The following is a 22,766-nucleotide window of genomic DNA, read 5'->3' as shown; positions in this document are numbered from 1 at the left end:
GAAATCTCCACAAAACTTGCAGGTATTGATTTTTGAGCTCTTTATTCCTTCCTGATGTCCTGTTTCTGGCAAATTTAAAGATTGCATGGAATGGACAGAATGCTGAATGGCTGCTAGAGTGAGCATGGAACCTCTTACACATGGGATCTTCACAAGATGATACTTTTAGATGATGATTTTCACATGTCTAGAAACTGATAACTCTTCTTAGTATTAAAAAAAGAACACCAAAACAAGTTCTCAGTGTGCATTAATCAGGTAGGCAATAGCTCTCACTTCAAGAATAAAACAGTTTTAAGCTCTTACCTAACCTCTTCTCAGCTGGTATAAAGAGAAGTATAAACTGCAGATCTGGTAGTAAGATGAAAGCTTTCCTGGACAAATAAACATATTCAGTCTTTCATTATTACACTCAATGACAGGCATCACCTAGCTTTTTCAATATATACTTTTTCTTTTCTCTCCAGTGTCTCTAACCTTCCTTCGTAAGTCCACATTTAAATTTAAACATTTCTGACAATATCATGTGAAATTTATCTGGGTAACTTTGACTGGCTTTTCCTGCCTTACTTCTTTCAAATTTCCCAATCTTTACATTTCAAACATCCTCTTTTTTACAGCAGTTTCCCAGTGGTGAAATATTTAAGATATCAGGCCTCTGTTGGCAGATCTCTGATGGGGCATCTGAATGAGACTGCTTGGCTTGATAGATGATTTGGCAGCAGGAGAGGACACGTGCCTCACTACTCAAGGCTACACAGGAACTCACCTGACAATTTCTTGGGAACATCCAGCTGCATAACCTTCCTTTGCCACAAAGAGATGCACAAAGAGCGTGTTCAAAGGCTGCAAAACAAGGAGTGAAAGTTTACACACCATGCAGAAACTCATGTTTATTCCATCAGCCCAAGCATTAGTACACATAGACATTTCCAACATACATGATCTGCACTCAAGGAGCAGCAAAATATACATAAGTGACTTCACAGCATGTGTGGATAAAGTTATGTGATTAAAGTGCTTTACATAATTTTGTGCTTCTGCAACATTATTTCTTTCTACTCAGTTTAATATTGTTTACTACAATGTACACTGTACATTTCATATTGAATAGTATTAATTCTTAACTGACAACATTCAACCACATTAAACATTCAACATGTGTCTGACATTCTTTTAAAGTTCAAAAAAACTCAAACCAAAAGCTCACCTGCTTCTCATAATCCTCATAATTTAAAGGTTTTCCTTTAAAGGTAGTAAGAAAAATTACATATGTTAAGATGACATCATTAGACACACAAATACCAGGCAGAAACAGGGCAGACTAACAGACACCTTTATCTTGTGCACCTCCAGTAAACATGGAAAAACCCTGTGCTGGAATGGCAAGGGCTATTAAATCAGCTGCCCTCTAGCATATTAATTACAAGTGCTGGGTCAGTGAAGGTCTGCCTGTAGATAAAAATACTTTAAATGGAAAACCTGAGATGTTCTGAATACTATAATGTTCCATTAAAATACCAGAGCTAGAGGCACCAACAAACTTTAGCAATTTAAGAGCAACAATGATTTCAATAGAGGCTGCAGTACATGGACCAGCATGAGGACAACAAGCTATTGTAACTAACATCTAAAGACATCCCTAAGCATCAGGCAGTTTGTTTTTTAGAAGCAAAGGGAAGAAATAAAAATATATATTACTGTTGAGGTCTGAGAGGACACCAAGTAAACCAGACATGGACTGTAACTGTTTCTGAATAGTGCTGGTAACCAGACAATCCAGTAAAGCATCTTCACCTATTCCTTTCTGCACAAGTCAACTCCCACTTCAGACCCCAAAACAATTTCTGTAGTCTAGGAAAGACAGGTCAACTACACTTTACAGAATTCCTATGTTGAGATTACCTCAGTTTTGAAAAGCACACCTGCATGGATTTAACCTACAGTTTACCAACAACATCTCATCAAGTTATACCCCAGAAAATGTTCAGAGCTTCTGCCAATGCAGAAGCATAAAACACTGAATCTTCTACACCTCCTTTAGCAAATAAACTCCATTCTAGGAAACTTGAATGCTGCCTGTCTGTTTCAAGGTATTTTTCACTACTGGTTCTGAGCAGTAATTAATTTTTCTTGTCTTTTCTCTGTAGGCCCCTACAGCAGATCTGCAGAGCCACCAGACAGTCTGAGGGACACCACAGCACAGCAGAACCCCCCCCAGCAGCTGCAGCTGAACCCTGAATGAAGTGGCTGCCCACAAGTGCCACTCAAGGGACAAAGTCCATGACAAGGAAACCACAGGACCTTTTTGCACACTCACTTTGGTTGTACTGGTGGTGTTTCCTTTAAGAGTACACATTTTCAAACACTGTTTTTGTCAGTTTACCTCCAAGCTATTGCTTATCACAGATGACTCTGGGTAAGTGATGAAGAAAATGCCCAGAGATAACCGCAGCACTGCCAACACCTTGTTATGGCACGTGCTGCACACCTTAGAGTGCTTGGGATTTAACATTTTCTGTATTTTCTCAACAGTCCCACGATCTAGTTCCCAGCTGGACTTGGTGAAGGGGGAGCATTTGAGTGCTAAACTTGTAAAGGCCTGTTTCTAGTCTGAAGATCCTACCAGAAAGTCACAAGCAGCAGTGTCCCCACCAGCACTGACCAAGCTCACTGCAGAACAAAGCTTCCCCTTGTCAGCACCAGGGTTTGACAAGGACTTCATCACCTTCTGTACCCAGAATGCCTCAAATCTACTGGAAACAGACTGTAAACACCCACATGTATTTGCCATGCCTGAGCCTTAAATGAAAACTCAACTAAAATCACACAATTTACTTACAGTGCACTTATTGTTGGGGTAGTTTTCATGCAGGAATGGTTCCCATTCAGCCTGATCAGTGATGTTCCAATTTGGATAGTCCAGAAAGGCAGTGTGTGCCATAACCTCATTCTTCTCATTGCAGAGCGTCAAAGCAAGATTTGATAGTTCTCTATTAAAACAATTTAATTTTGCACAAGTTGAAGAAATTTCGCATAAAAAAGTGACTGTGAATTCAGCCTGCTGGAACAGCAAAATTAGCCATGTCCAAGAGGGTTCCCAGGATGAGGCCTCAATAAAACTTAATCATCCACATGCTAACTTGGAATTGTTGCTTCAGTTCTACCTATTTGTATTCTAGCACTATAAAAATTCAGGTGAGTTTTCAAATCCTCAATCATATTAGTAAATTTGAGATGCAAGACTTAAACATTCCCTTCCATTTGTATGTTTCTTCACAGATCTATTTTCCCCCAAACAGCTGTTATCTGGGATGTTTGCTATTAAGGGGGAAAAATATAAGTGACCCACCAGCACTTATCTATCACACAGCCTGTCTGCTGATTGTTTTTTTTTTTTTTTCCAACAGCATTTCTTCTGAGCTTTTACAAAAGGAAGCTAGTATAGAATTAAACCTTGTCCACCATGGCAGAGACCCAGGTTTGCAGTCATGCACGTGACAGATATAAAAGTAGATTTCCTTTCCACTTTTAGAAACGGCATATAAAGTCATTATGTCACACCATGTCAAGGCTCAGAATGTTTTCTGCCATTTTAAGTGTAATTTCCCAAAAGGTGACAACCCAAAACACCATTACTTACAAGAGATAAGTGACATCCATCCTTCCAAACACGTCTTCTGTGACAGAGCTGAAGAGGCTGATAATGGCTGGGACATCCCGTGACTCCGTTCTTCTGACTGTGACCACTTCTGTATTTCCACTTGAGGAGGTCACCGTGGCCATCCCACCGGCTGCCCTGAGAACCAAAGAAAACACTGCTGGCTCCAGCCATCCCACCGCCATCCCCTGCCCAACACAGCCACTTCAGAGGGGTTTTCATAACAACTCCAAATCGGGGCAGCTCCTATGGATTTGGTGCCTGGTTCCTGCATACCTTCCCACAGACACACTGCCTGTCCAGTGCACACCTGAAATGCAGCAGGCAATCACTCCTGTGGGCTGGATCCTAATTGTTTTAATAGGCTACAGCTGCTTTCTATTGATTCATTTGCATGCAAACCAGCTCATCACCAAGAACTTCAAGCTCAAAGGCCTTCAGTGGGAGGCTCAGCTGCAAACAGTCGGGGACACAACCTCCTGATTAAACAGCAGCTTCAGGTGAGTTAACTGCATTTTGTGCAAAACCACTCTCAAATTTCTACTTTCTGACACAGGAAAAAAAAGAAAAAAAGGTTTAAAAAAAAGAGGGGTTTTTTGTGGTTCTGCATTGACTGATTGGTTGTCCCGTCCAGTAACTTTAGAACACACGGGGCAGCAAATCCTCCAAGCACCTGCGAGCATCCCCTCGGGTCTAACACCCTTCAGCTGTGTGTCTCTGCTCAGTACTGCAGCCAACAATCAGACATGTGAAATAAAGCGACCAAACAACGGCCTCCCGCAATTTCTTAAATGTGTGTGCAAAATATAGCAGCACTAACTAGAAAAAATAGCAAAAAACCCCAAAACCTAAACCAACACACGTAGACCAGCAGAGAAATCTCGGCGTTCTGCCAAACGCAACAGCTAACAGTGACTCCAAATACAAATGTGATGTTCAGTTATATGGCATCCCAATTCCCAAATAAAACGAAAAACCAAAATAAATGCGTATTTTCGCACCTTTTAAACACAAATAGAGTTACATGCACTCCTACATCTTTCACAGACAAACAGGACATTCCAGCGCCAGTCCTGAAATTAACCTGAAGCGACACATCCCCTGCAAACACGCGTCAATTTAACAAATGAAAACTAACACGGACTTTAAAGGGCCATTCATCGGCTGAGCTTAGCGCACTAAGATAACTTTAACTGCGGAAAGCCGCTTGCTGCATTATCACAGTCAATTGTTTAACTTAACGCAAAACCCCAAAAATACACCCGCATCTCCACCGGCTCCCCTGAACGCTCCCGCAGACAGCAAAACCAGCATTTTCACAGTAAAAATATACCGTTCTCGTAAGGAAATGCGCTGTTCTTACAGCAGCTCCTGCCCTTGTCCCACGGAGCAGGAGTAGAGGGTTCCCTCCCACCTCCTCACACAAACACTCCTGAAGCACAAATAAGATTCTACAAGGGTTTTGTTTTTTTTTTTTTTTTTTGGTGTTTATAGCACAGACCGCACACATACCTCAGGAGGGCTCTGAAGAGCTATAGAAGGCTGCGGACGGGCGGCTCTTAAGGGGCACCCCCGGCGGCTTGGGGCGGGGCCAGGCCGGGGGTGGTACCGCGGGGTTGGGCGGGGCCTGGACGCGGAGGGCAGGACACCGGGACTGGATACCGGGGCTGGATACCCGCGCTGCCCATGGACACCGGGATTGGACACCGGGGGCTGTCCATGGACACCCGAGGCGGCCTCACGGACCCCCGGGCGCGAGCGGCCCCCTCAGGCAGGCGGGCCACGCCCCCGCACGCGCACAGACCCACACCGCCGAGCCGCCAGGGGGCGCCCCGCAGAGCGCCCGCAACTCACCTGCCCTGTGCCCGGCGCGGAGCGAAGCGGCCACAGAGCGTCCCAAGGACAGGAGAGCCCGGACAGATGGAACAGACGAGCCCACGGACGAGACAGGCCGAACAGGCGGTCCCACGGACGGAACGGACAGTCCTGCCGCTGCCGCCGCTACCGCCCGGGGACGCGTCGCCGTTACCGCGGCAACGACGCACGGGCGGAGCTGCGTGAGGTCAGGGGTGCCGGGGCGGGGCCTGCGCACACAGCGGCGGCAAGATGGCGTCCACGGCGGCCGGGAAGCAGCGCATCCCCAAAGTGGCCAAGGTGCGCGGCGGGGACCCCCCGAACCCCTCGATCCCCCTTAATCCCCACTCGCACCGAGCCTTCCCGTCCCGGCGGACTCCGGCGAGGCGCCGGAGGAAGTTGATGGTCTCGGTGCTGCGTTGGGAAACGTGAGCTGAGCCCCCCCCCTTGTATTTGCCTTGCAGGTGAAAAATAAAGCACCCGCCGAAGTTCAGATCACAGCGGAGCAGCTTCTGAGAGAGGCGAAGGAGAGGGAACTCGAGCTTCTCCCACCGCCTCCGCAGCAGAAGATCACAGATGTTGAAGAGTTAAATGACTATAAACTCCGGAAGAGGAAGGTACAGTAAAAAAAACAAACAAACTAGTTTAATCTCGATATTCACATAAGGCACTACAATTCCACTGTTTTTAGCTTAAACAAGATGTAGTCCCTATTCCTTGTGGACTTTCCAGGTGGATACCAATTCTTTAAAACCCCTTTTTCATGCTATTCTTTAGCAGAACCTGCAATTTACAGATGTGTTGCTCGACAAAATCTGGTAGCAAGCTACATCTCCCCCGTGTCTATGTTCAGAACACTGAAACAGTAATTACTTACACAATTAATAGGTGTTTTATTCATTACCAAGTATTTGGCCAGCCATTATAAAAACACGAACAAACAAAGTAAATAACATTACAGTAATGCTGAGTTATAGATCTTATTTTGAAATAATTGCTTTACTTTTGCACATTTAGCCATGGTTTTGCTTGGCTTTTTGCTTTGAAAGTGCCTAAACAAAGGAAGCATTTTATATATATTATAATACCCCATAAGCTATTTTTTATGTGAATGGGGTCTGCAGAAGGATTTCTGACTTACAGATGTAAGTTTCTCCTCAGACTTTTGAAGATAACATCAGAAAGAACAGGACTGTTATCAGTAACTGGATAAAGTACGCACAATGGGAGGAAAGCCTGAAGGAAATCCAGAGGTAACAATGCAGCTGCAGGCATCTCTTACAAACCTTTTTTAGACCCACACCAAAGCCTGGGAGGCACATTTTACCTGCCCTGTGCTCCTGTTTTCCAGAGCCCGTTCCATTTACGAGCGTGCCCTGGATGTGGACTACAGGAACGTCACCCTCTGGCTGAAATATGCCGAGATGGAGATGAAGAACCGCCAGGTCAACCACGCCAGGAACATCTGGGACCGGGCCATCACCACCCTGCCCAGGGTGAACCAGTTCTGGTACTGTGGCTGAGCACTGAGATCCCCTTCTGGCCCCTAAACCCACCTGGGGTTGTGCAGATTATCCTGCTTCTCCAAGTGTTCAGGCTAGTCTGGGAAAAAATGGAGGAAAGTTGAAGTTTTGGGAAGGTTTTGTACTTTTTAAGTGGCGAGAGCCTTGGGAGAGAAGGATGTTGGTGTACCTGGATGCTGCCTGAATACTGTGCTTACAGGCATTTTTGGGGTGAGGGGAGCTCAGGGATGCACTCCAGAAATCCCTGGAGGGAGGTGCTCACCATGTGATGGCAGAACCTCCATCTGCTTTGCCCAGGTACAAGTACACGTACATGGAGGAGATGCTGGGGAACGTCGCTGGCTCACGCCAGGTGTTTGAAAGGTGGATGGAGTGGCAGCCAGAGGAGCAAGCCTGGCATTCCTACATCAACTTCGAGCTCAGATACAAGGAGGTGGACAGAGCACGAAGCATTTATGAGAGATATATCCTTTCCAGAGCCTGGGTTAAGGTGTTCATTCTGTATTTCCTTCCCAAGTATTCCGCGTCGTTGCTGTACTTTTCCCTGTGGTGTGCTGGGAATGAGCCAGCAGGAGGTGTTAAAAGCATGTTTAGGGAGAGCCTCCAGATGCAGTGCAGTGGCTGTGGGTCCTGCCACAATAGTGTCTGTTCAACTGCACTGCTCATACAACCAGCTTTTGTAGCCTGCTTTGTTCTGGGTTTCTCCTCAGATTTTCCCTGACCTGTTGCAGACATCTTTTATGAAAAATCCTTTCCTTTGGATTTTTCCTCCTGAGGAGCTGAGATGCCTCAGGAACAAAATGTAAACATTGATTATCTGCTGCTGTGGAATGCAACAGGTGATTGGTCTCATGTTGGATGTTTCTAATTAATGTTCAGTCACAGCCCAGCTGGCTCAGACAGAGAATCCAAGACAGAACCTTTGTTATTCATTCTTTGCTATTCTATTCTTAGCTGGCCTTCTGATGAAACCTTTTCTTCTATTCTTTTAGTATAGTTTTAATGTAATATATATCATAAAATAATAAATCAAGCCTTCTGAAACATGGAGTCAGATCCTCATCTCTTCCCTCAACCTGAGACCCCTGTGAACACGGTCACACTGACCCTTATCCCTTTTTAACTTCACAGTAAGGCACAAAACCTTTTCCATGCTAATACCTGTTAGTGTCTTCTTCCCACGTGTGTGCCATGCTGGGAGATGTCCCTGGGAAGAGCCCAGCTGGGGCTGTGCCACTCAGGCAGAGCTGTTTCCTTAACAAGAGCTGCACTTGTCCTGGTTCACCCCGAGGTGAAGAACTGGATCAAGTACGCGCGCTTCGAGGAGAAGCACAGCTACTTTGCCCACGCCAGGAAGGTGTACGAGAGGGCAGTGGAGTTCTTCGGGGAGGAGCACATGGATGAGCACTTGTACGTGGCCTTTGCCAAGTTTGAGGAGAACCAGAAAGAGGTAAGGTCTTCATTTGAGTCATGCCAGTGTTTTTCATCTTGAGTATCAAAGGCATTTAACCTTCATGCAATACTTGCAGTTCCCAGCACCTTGTGACTGCAGTCTGAGTTAGGGGGACAGTTTTTGTTTTTTGCTCACCTCTAGTTGCCTTTTGGTGACATCAGTAGAATGTGCTCTAAGGGAGATCTGCCAAGCCCAAGACCAGCAGCATTGGCTCAAACCTGTATCCTCACACTGGAGAGGTTCTGAGAGGTTTTGTGCCTGCATAATAAAAAATTGGATTGGTCCAGATGTTTTTCACAGTCTCTAAGGTTCCCAGGCTGTTATGAAATTAAAGACATTCTGTGAACCCCAAACCACAACCTCTTAAATTTAAATATTGTAAACCTGTAAATGAATAAGAGATGATGGGGGCTGGCATTTTCAGGTTTATTTTTTCCTTCTCAAAGTTTACTCTTCAGGGAAATCTGTTTTAGTCCTGTTCTAAAACAATTGCTTACCTTAGGATGTCCCACAGTTCTATGTTCTATTAAATATTACCAAAAGCTCATTGAAAAACTGTCAGGGAGGACAGAAACTGCTTCGTAAATATTTTTCTAATTATATTTAATATTTTCAGTTTGAAAGAGTGAGAGTCATCTACAAGTATGCCTTGGATAGAATTCCAAAGCAGGATGCCCAGAATCTCTTCAAGAATTACACCATCTTTGAGAAGAAGTTTGGGGACAGGAGGGGAATTGAGGACATCATTGTCAGCAAGAGGAGATTCCAGTATGAGGAGGAGGTGAAGGTATGTGGAACAGGTACCCTTCAGGCTCACTGTTAAGCCAGCTGGTGATTAAGGGACCATGAGTATTTTGTGATATCAAGGCTGATGAGTTTCAAGTTACCCTTGAAAGTCAGTCAAAAAAAACCACCAAGTGAATGTTCATTTTAGAGCCAGAATTCCATCCCTGGGGCAGAGAACGATATCTGCATTCACTGCTTTTTTTGTTTCTGCTTTCTAATCTAGATTGTGCCAGGTGAGGGTTTTGGATTGAACTCAAGGCTTGGTACCTTTAAGGATAATGCACTTTAGCTTATAGTTACTACTTAAGTTAGGGAATAGCCATTACGGGACACCTTACCTGTGCATAAAAACCTTTTTTTTCAGGAAACACCTGTGCCACACTTGTTAAAAATGGAAACAGACTCCTGGTACTAAAGTGTCTTCTATTTGTTGTAATAAAATGAAAGGCCTAAAGCATGGGGGCCCACGGGCAGAGCAGGAGTGTTCCCGTCGCACTGGGGCTGCTTCAACAGCCATGTCCCCAAGGTTGCAGGTGGAGCTGCGCTGCTTCCCTGGGTCTTTTTATCCTGTTTTTTGTCCCTTTGGATTTTTTTGATTGGTTTCTTTCTGTATCCTTCATTTCCATTAAGGTTTTAGGTGCTTGATTGGCCCATTAAGTTCTGTCCAGGTTGGCTTTTTTTGCTTGGAGTGTGATGCACTTTACTTAGGTGTAATACAGTATGTTGAGTACTGTATTTCTTATAACTACCCTTTTTTTAACCCCTTTTACCATAACCAAACTAACAGTACATGCTTAACAATTATCAACTGTTTTATAACAGTTTCTAACCTATTTTTAACACACCTGTCTGCTGTTTAGACCACACTGTGCATTTCATCACTCCTCGTCTCTTCTCGCACTTTACTTGGATCGCCTTCATTGAGACAGTGCTGAGGGCAAAATAACAACAAAATTTAAAGCAAAGTCAATTATAACCCAAAAGCATTTCATCACTCCTAATCCCTTCTCACACTTGGATTGCCTTCATTGAGACAGTGCTAAGGGCAACATAAAAACAAAATTTAAAGCAAAGTCACCTATAACCCAAAAGCTCCGCCATCAGCATCCCCAAGAGTGACAGTTTTTGTTAATATTCCATTGATCCGTTTTTAAAAGGGAAATTTAAAGGAGAATTTACTTATCTAAGTAAAGGATGGGGCTCTGTCCATTGTACTGACTGCAGTTTGCTTGCTGTTGCCCCTGTCCCCTGTGTGTGGAAGGCCAACCCCCACAACTACGATGCGTGGTTCGATTACCTGCGGCTGGTGGAGAGCGACACGGACGCCGAGACCGTGCGGGAGGTGTACGAGAGAGCCATCGCCAACGTGCCCCCCATCCAGGAGAAACGCCACTGGAAGAGGTACATCTACCTCTGGATTAACTATGCTCTCTATGAGGAGCTGGAGGCAAAGGCAAGTAGTGACAATTTGGGGTTTTCCTTTCCTTGTAGGAAATAGCTGCTGGTGTTTTAATAGCTAAACCGAGAGCTAAGTGTTGTCTGTGTTACTAGTTTTGTGTAACGTGCTTTACTATTTAAATATAGAGAATTTTTCCTCTTCCAGTTTTCCCTTCTGTGCATAAGGAAGGTGTGAGAAATAGCTACTCACTTTTCATAGTTTAGGAAGGTTCATTTAACCTTATCAAAAATACAACAGAAGACTGAATAGAAAAAAAAGGTTATGCTGCTGGGAGCAAAAGATTTTCCCTGCCATGTGCTCACCCACAAAATGGAGGTTTTTCCCTTTTAACCCTTTAACCCTTCCCAAAGTTCTGTCCATCCACCCCTTCTTTGCTGTTCAGTGGTGGAGATCTCTTCCTCAAATCCTGACTGGAGGTCAGATGTCACCATAGTGACAAGCCAGCCCTCCCAGATGTCCCAATCCAGCTGTCCCTTGATAACCACGCCAGAGTTACAGCATAATTATAAATCTATAAACTTTTCTTAACCTATATACATGATATTTGTCCATTAATTGTGAGAGTCAATCATTGCTCATCTATCACAGAGGGAAAAAAACAAACTTGTTTTATCCCAATTAATTCAGAAGCAACTGATAACAAAAGCAGGAATGGGGATTTCTGGTGGCCCTGGCTGAACTGCCCATGGCAAACTTTTACCTGAACTTGTGAAATAGTTTTATAGTTAATAAAAACTGTTTGTGAAGCAGCCACATTGTTGCTCTTGTGATCTTAGAGGCTATGCAAGTATTGGAACATTAGAGCTGCTCTGAGTACAGAAAACTTGTTCAGTGACTGTTAAAGGAAAAGACTTATTTTTCCTCCCACAACCGAGACACTCCTTGTTTTATTGTTGGCTTGCCAGCACTGAGCCTTGCTTTCAAAAGGTGAGTCTTGTTGATTCAGAAGCTACCACCTTTGAATTGTGCAAAGTAAGTAGATAAGCATTGCTGATTCTAACCAGCTTGACTGAGATACTGTTCTGCAGTTTTGCAGTCACTGCAAGATTCAAATTCAGCATGATCTCAGCTGATTAACAAAGTGTTTTACATGCTGCCTGTTCTTGCAGGATGCAGAGAGAACCAGACAGGTGTACCAGGCATGCCTTGAGCTCCTGCCCCACAAGAAGGTATGGCTCCTTCATCAGTCTGGCTTGACTTTTGGGGTTAAATGCCCTAGATAAGATCCTTTAGTTCTCTTCTTCTGCTACATTCAGGGGTGTAAGCAGCTCCAAACAGCTGCTAGTGGGTTCATGAAGACTTTGCTTAAAACTTCAAGTATCCCTTCCAGTTTCTCAAAACATCCACCTTCCAAAATGGTTTTCCAGTGGGGCCTCCATGGTCATCACCCCTGAGGCAGCTGTTTGACAAAGCAGCTTTCAGGTCTGTCTTCCCCATTGCAATCAGTCTTCAAGGCTGATTGATTGGGGTTTTCTGGGTTTTTTTTTTTTTGCTTGTGAACTTAAACTAAAATATCCCTGTGGCCAAACCTTTTCAACTGCATTGCCTTGGACTGTCAGAAAATCCTTGTTCATATTTGTCGTTTATTATGTCATCTGAGTGTCAGAATAATCTCAGTTATTAAGAGCTGATTAGCTATTAATAACTGAGATTAGCTATTAATGATTAATAGCTATTATTGATTCAGCAATAGCTTTTGTTTTGCCCATTGATGATTGCTTAAAAAACTTTTCTGCAGTTTAAAAGACTTCTGTCCTGGCCATTTTTGCTTTCATCCCAATATATTGTCCTGTTTTAGATAATGAACCCTAAACCTTTCAGCAGGAAAACACTGAGATCAAATGAGATTACCTGCAGTAGCAGTCATATCTTGTATAGACAGAATGCTTATTTTTTAAAGCAACTTGTACAGTATTATATACTGACTTTCCAGCCTAAATAGCACTTTGTTCTTTTTCTTCCAGTTTACATTTGCTAAAATGTGGCTGCTGTATGCACAGTTTGAAATTCGACAGAAGAACCTGCCCCTTGCCAGAAGAGCTTTGGTAAGCTTTTGTCAGAGCCATAATTGACTTCTCTAACTAATAGTAACACAGGAATGGCATTAAAAGATCTTAAATTGTCCTTTTTAAATTGCTGATTTAATCCACTTAAAATAAAGCATCCAAGAAGTCTGCAGGGGCCAGCATTTACTGTCATGTATGATTTAAAAAGAAATGTAGCTTGTTCTGATGAATTAGCCCCGGGCAGAAGCACAAAGTGCTGCTCTGAATGCAGAGCACCCACATCAGCTCAGTGCTCTTACAAGTTCTTAGCTGCTGCTGATGGCTTGCAGTGATACTTGTTCTAACAATTGTGTTTTAAAAAGCGTTGTAGATGAATGGGAGGTTTGCCTCTAGGAAATTAGGACCTGCCAAGCTGTGTGCCAGTCCCAGCTGCTGACAAAAGCAATCACTGGGATTTCAGGCAGGCTCAGGAGCTGCTGAGCAGGTTCACTCTGAGTGTCAGCATGAGGGGTTAGCATGGTGTGATGGGGCAGCAAGGAATGGCATCTTTTGAAATGAAAAACTTCCTTTCCTTTCAGTTCAGATATTCTTAGCAAGCTCAGGGATAGCATCAGGCATTTTGAGAGAAAGCCAGTGTTGGTAACAGTTCGGGTGGTTTGACTTTCAAGAGCAAACTAGTGGGGTTTCCACTCAAACAGTGATGGAGGGCACATGGAGAAAAACTGAGCACATTCTGAAATACCAGTGGCATCTGCAGAGCTGGAGGCCCATAACAGTGACCAAACTGATAATCCCAAGTGGTGGTTTCCTCCATTTTTCAAAAATTCCAAGGCACTAAACATTAAGGAACATAGTGCAGGAGAACTGTGGTAAGGGAATTCTGTCTCAAATTGCCTCACATTGGCTTCAGGGAGCAGAAGCCACATTGCTTAGTAAACAATACTAGTCTATAGAAGTGACTCTAAGGCCAAGCTCACTACAGCCTGTCTCAGATATAGCCCATTCTTAACTCTTGTTTTAAGAGTTTCCCAGACTAAGAATGCAGAATTGCCTCTCACAGCTTGGCTCAGGAGAGACAGTTTTCTTCAGAGACTGAGGTGCATCAGAAAAAAAGTGCTTTGTAAAGACATTATTCTCCACCTGTCCATTGCTGCCAGCCAGCAGGCAGGGGTGGGCAGCCATTCTCTGTTCCAGGAGGAACAGTGTGGGCCCACAGTTTATTTGGTGTAATTTGTTTTATGAGATGCTTGGGAACTGCTTACCTGCCAGGCTGGTACTGTGCAAAAAACCAAGTTGTAGTTCAAACACTTAAAAAATCAAGTAGGGGTTTTATTTTCTTGCAAGATCACTAAGAGTTTGATTTTTTGTTTGTTGTTTTTTTGTTTTTGTTTTTTTTTTTTTTCTTTAATGCACAACAGGGGACATCCATAGGCAAATGCCCAAAAAACAAACTGTTTAAAGGCTACATTGAGCTGGAGTTGCAGCTGCGCGAATTTGACCGGTGCCGAAAGTTGTATGAGAAATTCCTGGAGTTTGCACCAGAAAACTGCACGTCCTGGATTAAATTTGCTGAGCTGGAGACCATCCTTGGGGACATTGACCGTGCCAGGGCCATCTATGAGCTGGCTATTGGCCAGCCCAGGCTAGACATGCCTGAGGTGAGCAGGGAGGGGCTGAGTTAAGATAGTCATTGCACAGTGTGGCTGATGAACATGTTGGTAGGAAAATTAATCCACAGACACCAGAGGTTTATGTCCAAAAAGGAGACAGAGGAGTCCTTTTTGGCTTTGTTCCCCTAGGATCTCTCAAATTTTTGGAGGATGCAACCTCCCTTTTTATCCCAATTTCCCGGCCACATTTCCCTTCTCCCTTTCCCCATTGGCTGAGGTACTTGAGAGGTACAGAATCCCCAATACGCCTGATTCCAAAGATTTCCCTCTAATGTATAACCCTCCCTTTTAATTTTTAATTCTTAAGGAATTTGGGGGTTTTTCTTTCCCCATTGTTTCTTTCATCTTTCAATGTCTAATTTCATTTTTCAGCAAACCTAGGATTTATTTGTGAAAGCAAATATCTTTTTCCATTCATCAATCAGTGGAATCCTTCCCATTGTTTCTTTTATCTCCCAGTGCTGGTTTTATCTACCAGCAGACCCACAGCTTGTTTGTAAAGACAAATCCACTATTCCTCTCAATGTCAATAATCCACCAGATGAAAGATGAAGTGAAAGTGAGTGGTTGATGGGCATCAGGTTTGGTGCTGCTCAGCCCTGCCACCAAACACCCTGATCCCTGAACCTTTTCTTGTGGTATTTTCAGAATTCCCCATCGTTGGAGAAATGATTGAATCTGACTGCATGTTCCTAGAAGGCTATTATATTATATTATATTATATTATATTATATTATATTATATTATATTATATTATATTATATTATATTATATTATATTATATTATATTATATTATATTATATTATACCAAGCTATACTAAAGAATAGAGAAAGGATACCTAGAGAAGACTAAAAGATAATAATGAATCTCGTGAGTCTCCCTCCAGAGTCTGACACAGCCTGAACATCGTTGGTCATTAAGTTAAAACAATTCCCATGAAACCAATGAAACAATGACCAGTTGGTAAACAATGTCCAAACCACATTCCAAAGCAGCAAAACACAGGAGAAGCAATCATATAATTGTTGTTTTCATTTTTTTTCTGAGGCTTCTCAGCCTCCCAGGAGAAGAAATCCTGGCGAAGGGATTTTTCAGAAAATATGACGGTGACATTTTCTTAGGGAAATTTTACCTTTATCTGCGCTTTTCCCCTCCCAGTGTGCTAAGGAATGGACATGATGAGAGGCTTCTCTATTGCAGGTGCTGTGGAAATCCTACATTGACTTTGAGATTGAGCAGGAGGAGTTTGAGAAGACCAGGAACCTTTACCGGCGGCTGCTGCAGCGCACCCAGCATGTCAAGGTGTGTGGGGGCTCCCAGCACAGGGAAAGCCTGGGCTCACATCAGCCCAGGTTCAGGCTCTGAAGGGGGGAGGGAAATTCCTGAATTCCATACAACAGGCCTATCTCAGGCGAAAGAAGCTTTTCCAAGCAGCCCTCTTTGCTGAGCAGCTTTGGTTGCTAAAACATTGCAAGGAAAACTGATTTTTCCTGTGTTGCTTGGTGCTGTCATTGACAAAATTCACACAGATTTCTCATGACTTGAAACAGACACAAGAAATTGTTCCACATATGTCACTCTTGTGCTGAGAATGACACAGGAACAGGTGAGAGGCAATATTGTAGAAAGAACAAGACAAGGCTTTATTCAAGAGAACATGTGGTTTTATAGAGTGATACGATAGATTCTGTTGGATTGGCTAACTAACAAAAACACCTTCCTCATACTTCATCCTTGAGGAGAACAGAAAGACCAAGTAGAAAAACACTACCTGCAGATTTATACTTAACAATCAAGTTATAACATCCTTACAACTCCCTAAAAGTTCTCACAAGCCCCTGTGAGAAACTCTTGCTGTTTCTCTCTCTCTGTCCCATGGCATCCACACACATGCCTTCCATGGATGCTGTGTCCTGTCACAGACATCTTTTATGAAAAATCCTTTCCTTTGGATTTTTCCTCCTGAGAAGCTGAGAGGCCTCAGGAACAAAATGTAAACAATGATTATCTGCTGCTGTGGGATGCAACAGGTGCATCTGTGATTGGTCCATGTTGGATGTTTATAACTAATGGCCAGTCATAGGGAGCTGGCTTGGACTCTCTGTCCGAGACACAAGCCTTTGTTATCATTCCTTCTTTTTCTATTCTTAGCTGGCATTCTGATTAAATACTTTCTTTTATTCTTTTAGTATAGTTTTAATATAATATATATCATAAAGTAGTGAATCAAGCCTTCTGAAAAATGGAGTCAGATCCTTGTCTCTTCCCTCATCTTCGGGCCCCTGTGAACACGGTCACAGAGTCCTGCTGAAGTGGGGCGAATCTTGTGTGAAAAAAATTATTTTCTGGGCACCTGCTGGCCTTGATCTTTGCTTTTTTTTATTATTTTCATTTGCTGCTTAGTTGTTTGTTGCCTGTGCCCTCTGTGTGGTGGCTCAGAGGAGGGCTGGAGCTCTGTGTGTGTGTGCTGTGCCCGCAGGTGTGGATCAGCCTGGCACAGTCTGAGCTGTGTTTCTGTGCTGTGCCCGCAGGTGTGGATCAGCCTGGCACAATCTGAGCTCTGTGTGTGTGCTGTGCCCGCAGGTGTGGATCAGCCTGGCGCAGTCTGAGCTCTGTGTTTCTGTGCTGTGCCCGCAGGTGTGGATCAGCCTGGCACAGTCTGAGCTCTGTGTTTCTGTGCTGTGCCCGCAGGTGTGGATCAGCCTGGCGCAGTTTGAGCTGTGTGTGTGTGCTGTGCCCGCAGGTGTGGATCAGCCTGGCACAGTCTGAGCTCTGTGTTTCTGTGCTGTGCCCGCAGGTGTGGATCAGCCTGGCGCAGTCTGAGCTGTGTGTGTGTGCTGTGCCCGCAGGTGTGGATCAGCCTGGCACAGTCTGAGCTCTGTGTTTCTGTGCTGTGCCTGCAGGTGTGGATCAGCCTGGCGCAGTCTGAGCTGTGTTTCTGTACTGTGCCCGCAGGTGTGGATCAGCCTGGCGCAGTCTGAGCTGTGTTTCTGTACTGTGCCCGCAGGTGTGGATCAGCCTGGCGCAGTCTGAGCATTGTGTTTCTGTGCTGTGCCCGCAGGTGTGGATCAGCCTGGCACAGTCTGAGCTCTGTGTTTCTGTGCTGTGCCCGCAGGTGTGGATCAGCCTGGCGCAGTCTGAGCTGTGTTTCTGTGCTGTGCCCGCAGGTGTGGATCAGCCTGGCACAGTCTGAGCTCTGTGTTTCTGTGCTGTGCCCGCAGGTGTGGATCAGCCTGGCGCAGTCTGAGCTGTGTGTGTGTGCTGTGCCCGCAGGTGTGGATCAGCCTGGCACAGTCTGAGCTCTGTGTTTCTGTGCTGTGCCTGCAGGTGTGGATCAGCCTGGCGCAGTCTGAGCTGTGTTTCTGTACTGTGCCCGCAGGTGTGGATCAGCCTGGCGCAGTCTGAGCTGTGTTTCTGTACTGTGCCCGCAGGTGTGGATCAGCCTGGCGCAGTCTGAGCATTGTGTTTCTGTGCTGTGCCCGCAGGTGTGGATCAGCCTGGCACAGTCTGAGCTCTGTGTTTCTGTGCTGTGCCCGCAGGTGTGGATCAGCCTGGCGCAGTCTGAGCTGTGTTTCTGTGCTGTGCCCGCAGGTGTGGATCAGCCTGGCACAGTCTGAGCTCTGTGTTTCTGTGCTGTGCCCGCAGGTGTGGATCAGCCTGGCACAGTCTGAGCTGTGTGTGTGCTGTGCCCGCAGGTGTGGATCAGCCTGGCACAGTTTGAGCTGTGTTTCTGTGCTGTGCCCGCAGGTGTGGATCAGCCTGGCACAGTCTGAGCTGTGTTTCTGTGCTGTGCCCGCAGGTGTGGATCAGCCTGGCGCAGTCTGAGCTCTGTGTGTGTGCTGTGCCCGCAGGTGTGGATCAGCCTGGCGCAGTTTGAGCTCTGTGTTTCTGTGCTGTGCCCGCAGGTGTGGATCAGCCTGGCGCAGTTTGAGCTGTCGGCGGCGCAGGGCGAGCGGCTGCAGCGCTGCCGGCAGGTCTACGAGGAGGCCAACAAGGCCATGCGCAGCTGCGAGGAGAAGGAGGAGAGGGTCATGCTGCTCGAGGCCTGGAGGAGCTTCGAGGAGGAGTTTGGCACCGATGCCACCAAGGAGAGGATAGATAAACTGATGCCTGAGAAAATAAAGAAGAGGAGGAAGCTGCAGGCTGAAGATGGGGTAAGGAAAAGTGATGGCAGTAGTGGCTGTGTGCCCTGGGTGGATTTGTGCCCATGTGCTAACATGGGCTTTAATTTTCTGTTATTTCTGTAATGTCACCCTGATTTTTTAAGATTTTCTAAGCCTTCTGATGTTTATATTCTTGTAACAAACTTTCTCACACACTTTCTGTAAAGAACTTATTGTTTTTGTTAGGAAAATTAATCCACAAACATCAGAGATTTATGTCCAAAAACAAGACAGAGGAGTCGTTTCTGGCTTTATTCACGTAAAGGGAGAGGCCATGGGGCATTCCCCTGGGATCTCTCAAATTCTTGGAGGACACAGCCTCCCTTTTTATCCCAATTTCCCAGCCACATTTCCCTTCTCTCTTTCCCCATTGGCTGAGGTACTTGAGAGGTACAGACTCCCTGATACACCTGATCCCAAAGACTTCCCTCTAATGTATAACCCTCCCTTTTAATTTTTAATTCTTATGGAATTTAGGGGTTTTTCTTCCCCATTGTTTCTTTCATCTCTCAATGTCTAATTTCGTTTATCAGCAAACCTAAAGTTTATTTGTAAAAGCAAATATCTTTTTCCATTCATCAATCAGCGGAATCCTTCCCATTTTTTCTTTTATTTCCCAATGCTAGTTTTATCTACCAGCAGACCTACAGCTTGTTTTAAAGACAAATCCACTATTCCTGTCATTTTGCATTCTTTTATAGAAGAGGAGAAAAGTGATGGGACTGTTGGTTTGTCCAGTGTTATTGGAGAGGTGGCACTGTCACCCTCCAATCCACTGTCACTTTTGGAAATCTATAAGTGTTAGAGTCAGAAATTAAACTCCCCTATTTTCACCTTGAGAACAGGTTTTTTCATGTCCTACAGTGACACTCTAATTTCTCTTTCTTGTTAGAAGCACCTCCTAATAGCCAACATTAACATGCAAATTAACCTCACTCTGTGGTATTTTTCTCTCTAGTCTGATGCTGGATGGGAGGAATATTATGATTACATTTTCCCAGAAGACACTGCCAATCAGCCCAACCTCAAACTCCTGGCTATGGCAAAGCTCTGGAAGAAACAGCAGCAGGAGAGCGAAGCTGCAGCCATGGATCCTGACAAGGACATTGATGAAAGCCAGACTTAGTTCCTTGCCTTTTCCCACCCCTTTCTTGGGCCATTGTACAGTATTTTCATTGGTGATAAATAAATGTATTTGGAGAGTTTTAGTATTACTGACTTGAGGTGGATTTTGTGTGGAAGACAAGCACCATCTTGGGGTGGATTCCCTTTAACATTCCTGCAGGTGTCCATCAGTTAAAGGGCTCTGCAGCTGGCACCAGTGATGGGAGAACTGGGCAGTGACTTCACTTTGAGCACAAGGACCTGTCCAAGGCTCCCACAGCCTATCCCAGGCACTGCTCAAGGACATCACTGTGCCAGGGCAGCAAGACCTTGAGTGAGAGAGGTCTCCAGCCATCATCCCTGATGAATTCTCCAGTAATTCTGTTAAATTCAGTCTGTGTGTGAACACTTACCTCCATGTGCTGGCAGACCCCAGCAGAGCTGTGTCACTGCTCTGGGCTGGGCATCAAATCACTCTGACCTGTCCAGCTGTGGCCAGAGCAGATTTTTCTGCCCTGCCCCTCCTGCACCTCTAATAACACATGCTTCCCCTCCCCTTCCCTCTCATCCCTGAGTGTTTCTGCTGACCCACACCCCATTACATTGTAAATCCCATTTCTATTTTCCCTCTTTCAATCCCTCCTGCTGCTCTGTGCCCCACTGCTTTTCACAGTTCATTTTGATGTTTCCTCTGCCCTACTCCCTATCTCTGCTTTTTAATTTCATTTAATTGAATTTGTTACGGAGTTTTCAGCAGTGCTAAGATTGTTTTCTTGTGTATATTTTGGTGAGGTTTTTTTGGGTGGCTTTTATTTTGTGTTTGTTTCTTTGGTTTTGCACTGCATTTTCCAGGAATTCCTTCCTTTTTTGAAGGTGGAACCTTGCCTCTTTTTTTGCCAGCTTTGCTGCATACTCTGCCAGTTGCTGGTGTTATCTCTCTTGATAAGGGCAATAGTGAGGTTGTCAGCAGGGGCTCAGGTGAGCACCTTGCCTGTGTCAGCACAGAGAGCTTTAGCAGCTCTCCAGAAAGCAGCAGGGCTGCAAGGCACAGGGTCTGCCAGGGGAAGAGCCATTGTTAATCTGAGTTAAAAAACCAAACTTTCGGATTTTCGAGCCAGGTTGATTATCGTGGGGTGGTTGTTTGTAAGAACAGGATTTGGAATTTTTTGCCTTTTCAAACCCTGAAACTCCTGTGAGGAGTGATCTGGACTGACACCCTGAATGCAGCATTTCCAGGAGTGAAACCATTCCCCCTTTGGAATAGTGGGACTTGGGGGTTTGATGGATTTTTCTCCTCCCACAGCCGTGTTCCCACCCCATTTCTCTCCCTCTGCCCTCTCATTGTTTCAAGCCCATCTTGAAAAGGGCAAACAGGACGTTTTAATTCCACAACAAGTAAAGCAAAACATATCTGCTCCTGTGACTTCTGGGCAGTGAGTGGTCCCATGGTTGAAGCATGACCTCAGGAGTGATAATGGACACAGATTTCTGCCCTCCTTTCCCTTGGATTGTGTGAGGCACCTGTGGAGCAGAAGCCTTGTGCCAGAGATGCCACAACTCTCCAGGAGCACTTGCCCATGAAATTCATGCCTCTGTTACACCCAGCATGAACCTGAGATGTTCTCTGAACAATTCAGCATTAATCTTTTTGCACATTTCCAAAATGGGGAAGCCAAGCTCAACAGTGGGGCCCACGCATCTACAGCAACAGTTTTCCCTCACATTGCTGAACTGAAGAAGGAAGGAATTCTTCCCTGTGAGGGTGGTGAGGCCCTGGCATAGGGTGCCCAGAGAAGCTGAGTTTTAAGGTCCCTTCCCACCCAAACCCTTCTGGGTTCTCTCAATGCTTTGTAGCCTCTGTCCTCTCTGAGCTTGTGCTCTAATAGGTACTGAAATATTCCTGCCCATTTGATTTATGTCCACCTGCCTTGCTCCTGCAGAGCTGCTGTTCCCATGTTTAACTTATGAAACCCCAGTGCCCTCCTGGCCTGCCTGGATTTATCACCAGGCTGGGTGGAAGAGAAACATTCCTGCTGGAAAGGCTGGGGAAGGAGAAGGGGGACACCCCAGTGGGGAAATGGCACCCCAAGGTTTAACCCTGCAGCAGCCTGGCACCTGAGGGGCTCTGGGAGAATGGCACGCTTTTAGATCTTGCAAAAGTCAAGATTTTTGCAAAAATCAGGTTTTCATGTGGAAGAGGGAACACAGAGTGTGGATTTGTGTCGTGGGAAAGTGATCAGCTCAAGTGCTACCTGATCCACAGGGTGGGCAATGGAAATTTATGGGATTTAGGATGCATTTATTCTGGCTCAGCTACTTTCAAACCAGATTTGTACATGGAATTGCTTGTTTAAGAGAGGGCTGACTCCATCACTAAGTTAGGAGTAAACAGATTTTATGCTCTGGAACTTGTGAGGCACAACTTAAACGATCCCTGTCTCCCACCAACTGAGCAACAGCTGCTGCTGTGTTGGGGTCTGGAAATTAGTGACTTCACAGGCTGCAGGCTACCCTTGGGTTTATAGGGAGCATATTTTTAATGTCCTGACTCTGTTCTGCACAGTATCTTTTGTGAAGCCGCCTTTTCACCTGTTTTCTATGAAAAATATCCTTCTCCGTGAAGGATTTAAAGTGTTTGTGCTCATTCCACTTCTGTAGATACCATCAGTCAATAAAATGCTGCACTTGAAAGAAGATAAATGCTTGTCTGTGCTTGGAAGTTGTGTTCTATCAGTGGGTGGTTTATCTGCTGCCACAAGAGCTCAGGAACGAGATAAATCCGAGGACCAGGATGGAATATCCTTCCTCAGTGGGAGGTGGGAGGTGAGGGCTTCTGTCACTCTCTTGGTGGCAATTTGAGGGCAAATTTAAGGCAATTTGAACTGTTTCCTCCTACATGTGCCACAGGCACAAGAGTGGGCAAATCCCTGGTGGATACAAGGATGTCCAGGGAAAGAGGAGGAGCTCAGCAGTGAGACCCTTGAGTAGAAATGGGGAAAAAATCTGAGCTGTTCCATGGGAATGTGAGTAAATTGAATGTGTAACATTAGAAGAGACAAATTCAGGGTAGCATGGGTGGGAGTAA

General features: G+C 45.0%; 2 protein-coding genes across 4 annotated transcripts in view; one reads left to right on the top strand and one right to left on the bottom strand.

Annotated features, from left to right (window-relative positions):
• The window catches only part of CFAP61 (cilia and flagella associated protein 61), an 89,182-nt gene extending 83,485 nt beyond the window's left edge, over positions 1-5,697 (bottom strand). Inside the window, exons 1-5 of the mRNA XM_063152674.1 lie at positions 5,516-5,697; positions 3,644-3,799; positions 2,843-2,993; positions 770-846; positions 307-374 (exon numbers count right to left, since the gene is read on the bottom strand). Of these exons, the coding sequence (XP_063008744.1) occupies positions 307-374; positions 770-846; positions 2,843-2,993; positions 3,644-3,786 (439 nt within the window). The 5' untranslated portion in view covers positions 3,787-3,799; positions 5,516-5,697. The remainder of the gene's footprint in view (positions 1-306; positions 375-769; positions 847-2,842; positions 2,994-3,643; positions 3,800-5,515) is intronic.
• Positions 5,698-5,740: 43 nt separating this feature from the next.
• On the top strand, positions 5,741-19,788 carry CRNKL1 (crooked neck pre-mRNA splicing factor 1). 3 transcript variants are annotated; one of them, XM_063152676.1, is made up of 15 exons: positions 5,741-5,815; positions 5,980-6,132; positions 6,677-6,768; positions 6,867-7,025; positions 7,336-7,502; positions 8,310-8,488; positions 9,108-9,278; positions 10,539-10,730; positions 11,846-11,905; positions 12,701-12,781; positions 14,161-14,400; positions 15,615-15,716; positions 16,998-17,105; positions 17,158-17,263; positions 17,530-17,570. In XM_063152676.1, exons 1-15 carry the CDS (start codon positions 5,768-5,770, stop codon positions 17,553-17,555), a joined length of 1,884 nt encoding a protein of 627 aa, XP_063008746.1. In that variant the 5' UTR covers positions 5,741-5,767; the 3' UTR covers positions 17,556-17,570. The 3 variants fall into 3 exon arrangements, with proteins under 3 accessions (XP_063008746.1, XP_063008745.1, XP_063008747.1); XM_063152675.1 differs by lacking the exons at positions 16,998-17,105; positions 17,158-17,263; positions 17,530-17,570 and adding exons at positions 18,320-18,568; positions 19,536-19,788; XM_063152677.1 differs by lacking the exons at positions 16,998-17,105; positions 17,530-17,570 and having other exon boundaries at positions 17,106-17,231.
• Positions 19,789-22,766: the final 2,978 nt, after the last annotated feature.

The sequence above is a fragment of the Melospiza melodia genome, chromosome 3, assembly GCF_035770615.1.
Source record: "Melospiza melodia melodia isolate bMelMel2 chromosome 3, bMelMel2.pri, whole genome shotgun sequence".
NCBI lineage: Eukaryota > Metazoa > Chordata > Aves > Passeriformes > Passerellidae > Melospiza > Melospiza melodia.
Note: the sequence above shows the minus strand (reverse complement) of the source record. Positions and strands in the feature narration are given on the sequence as shown.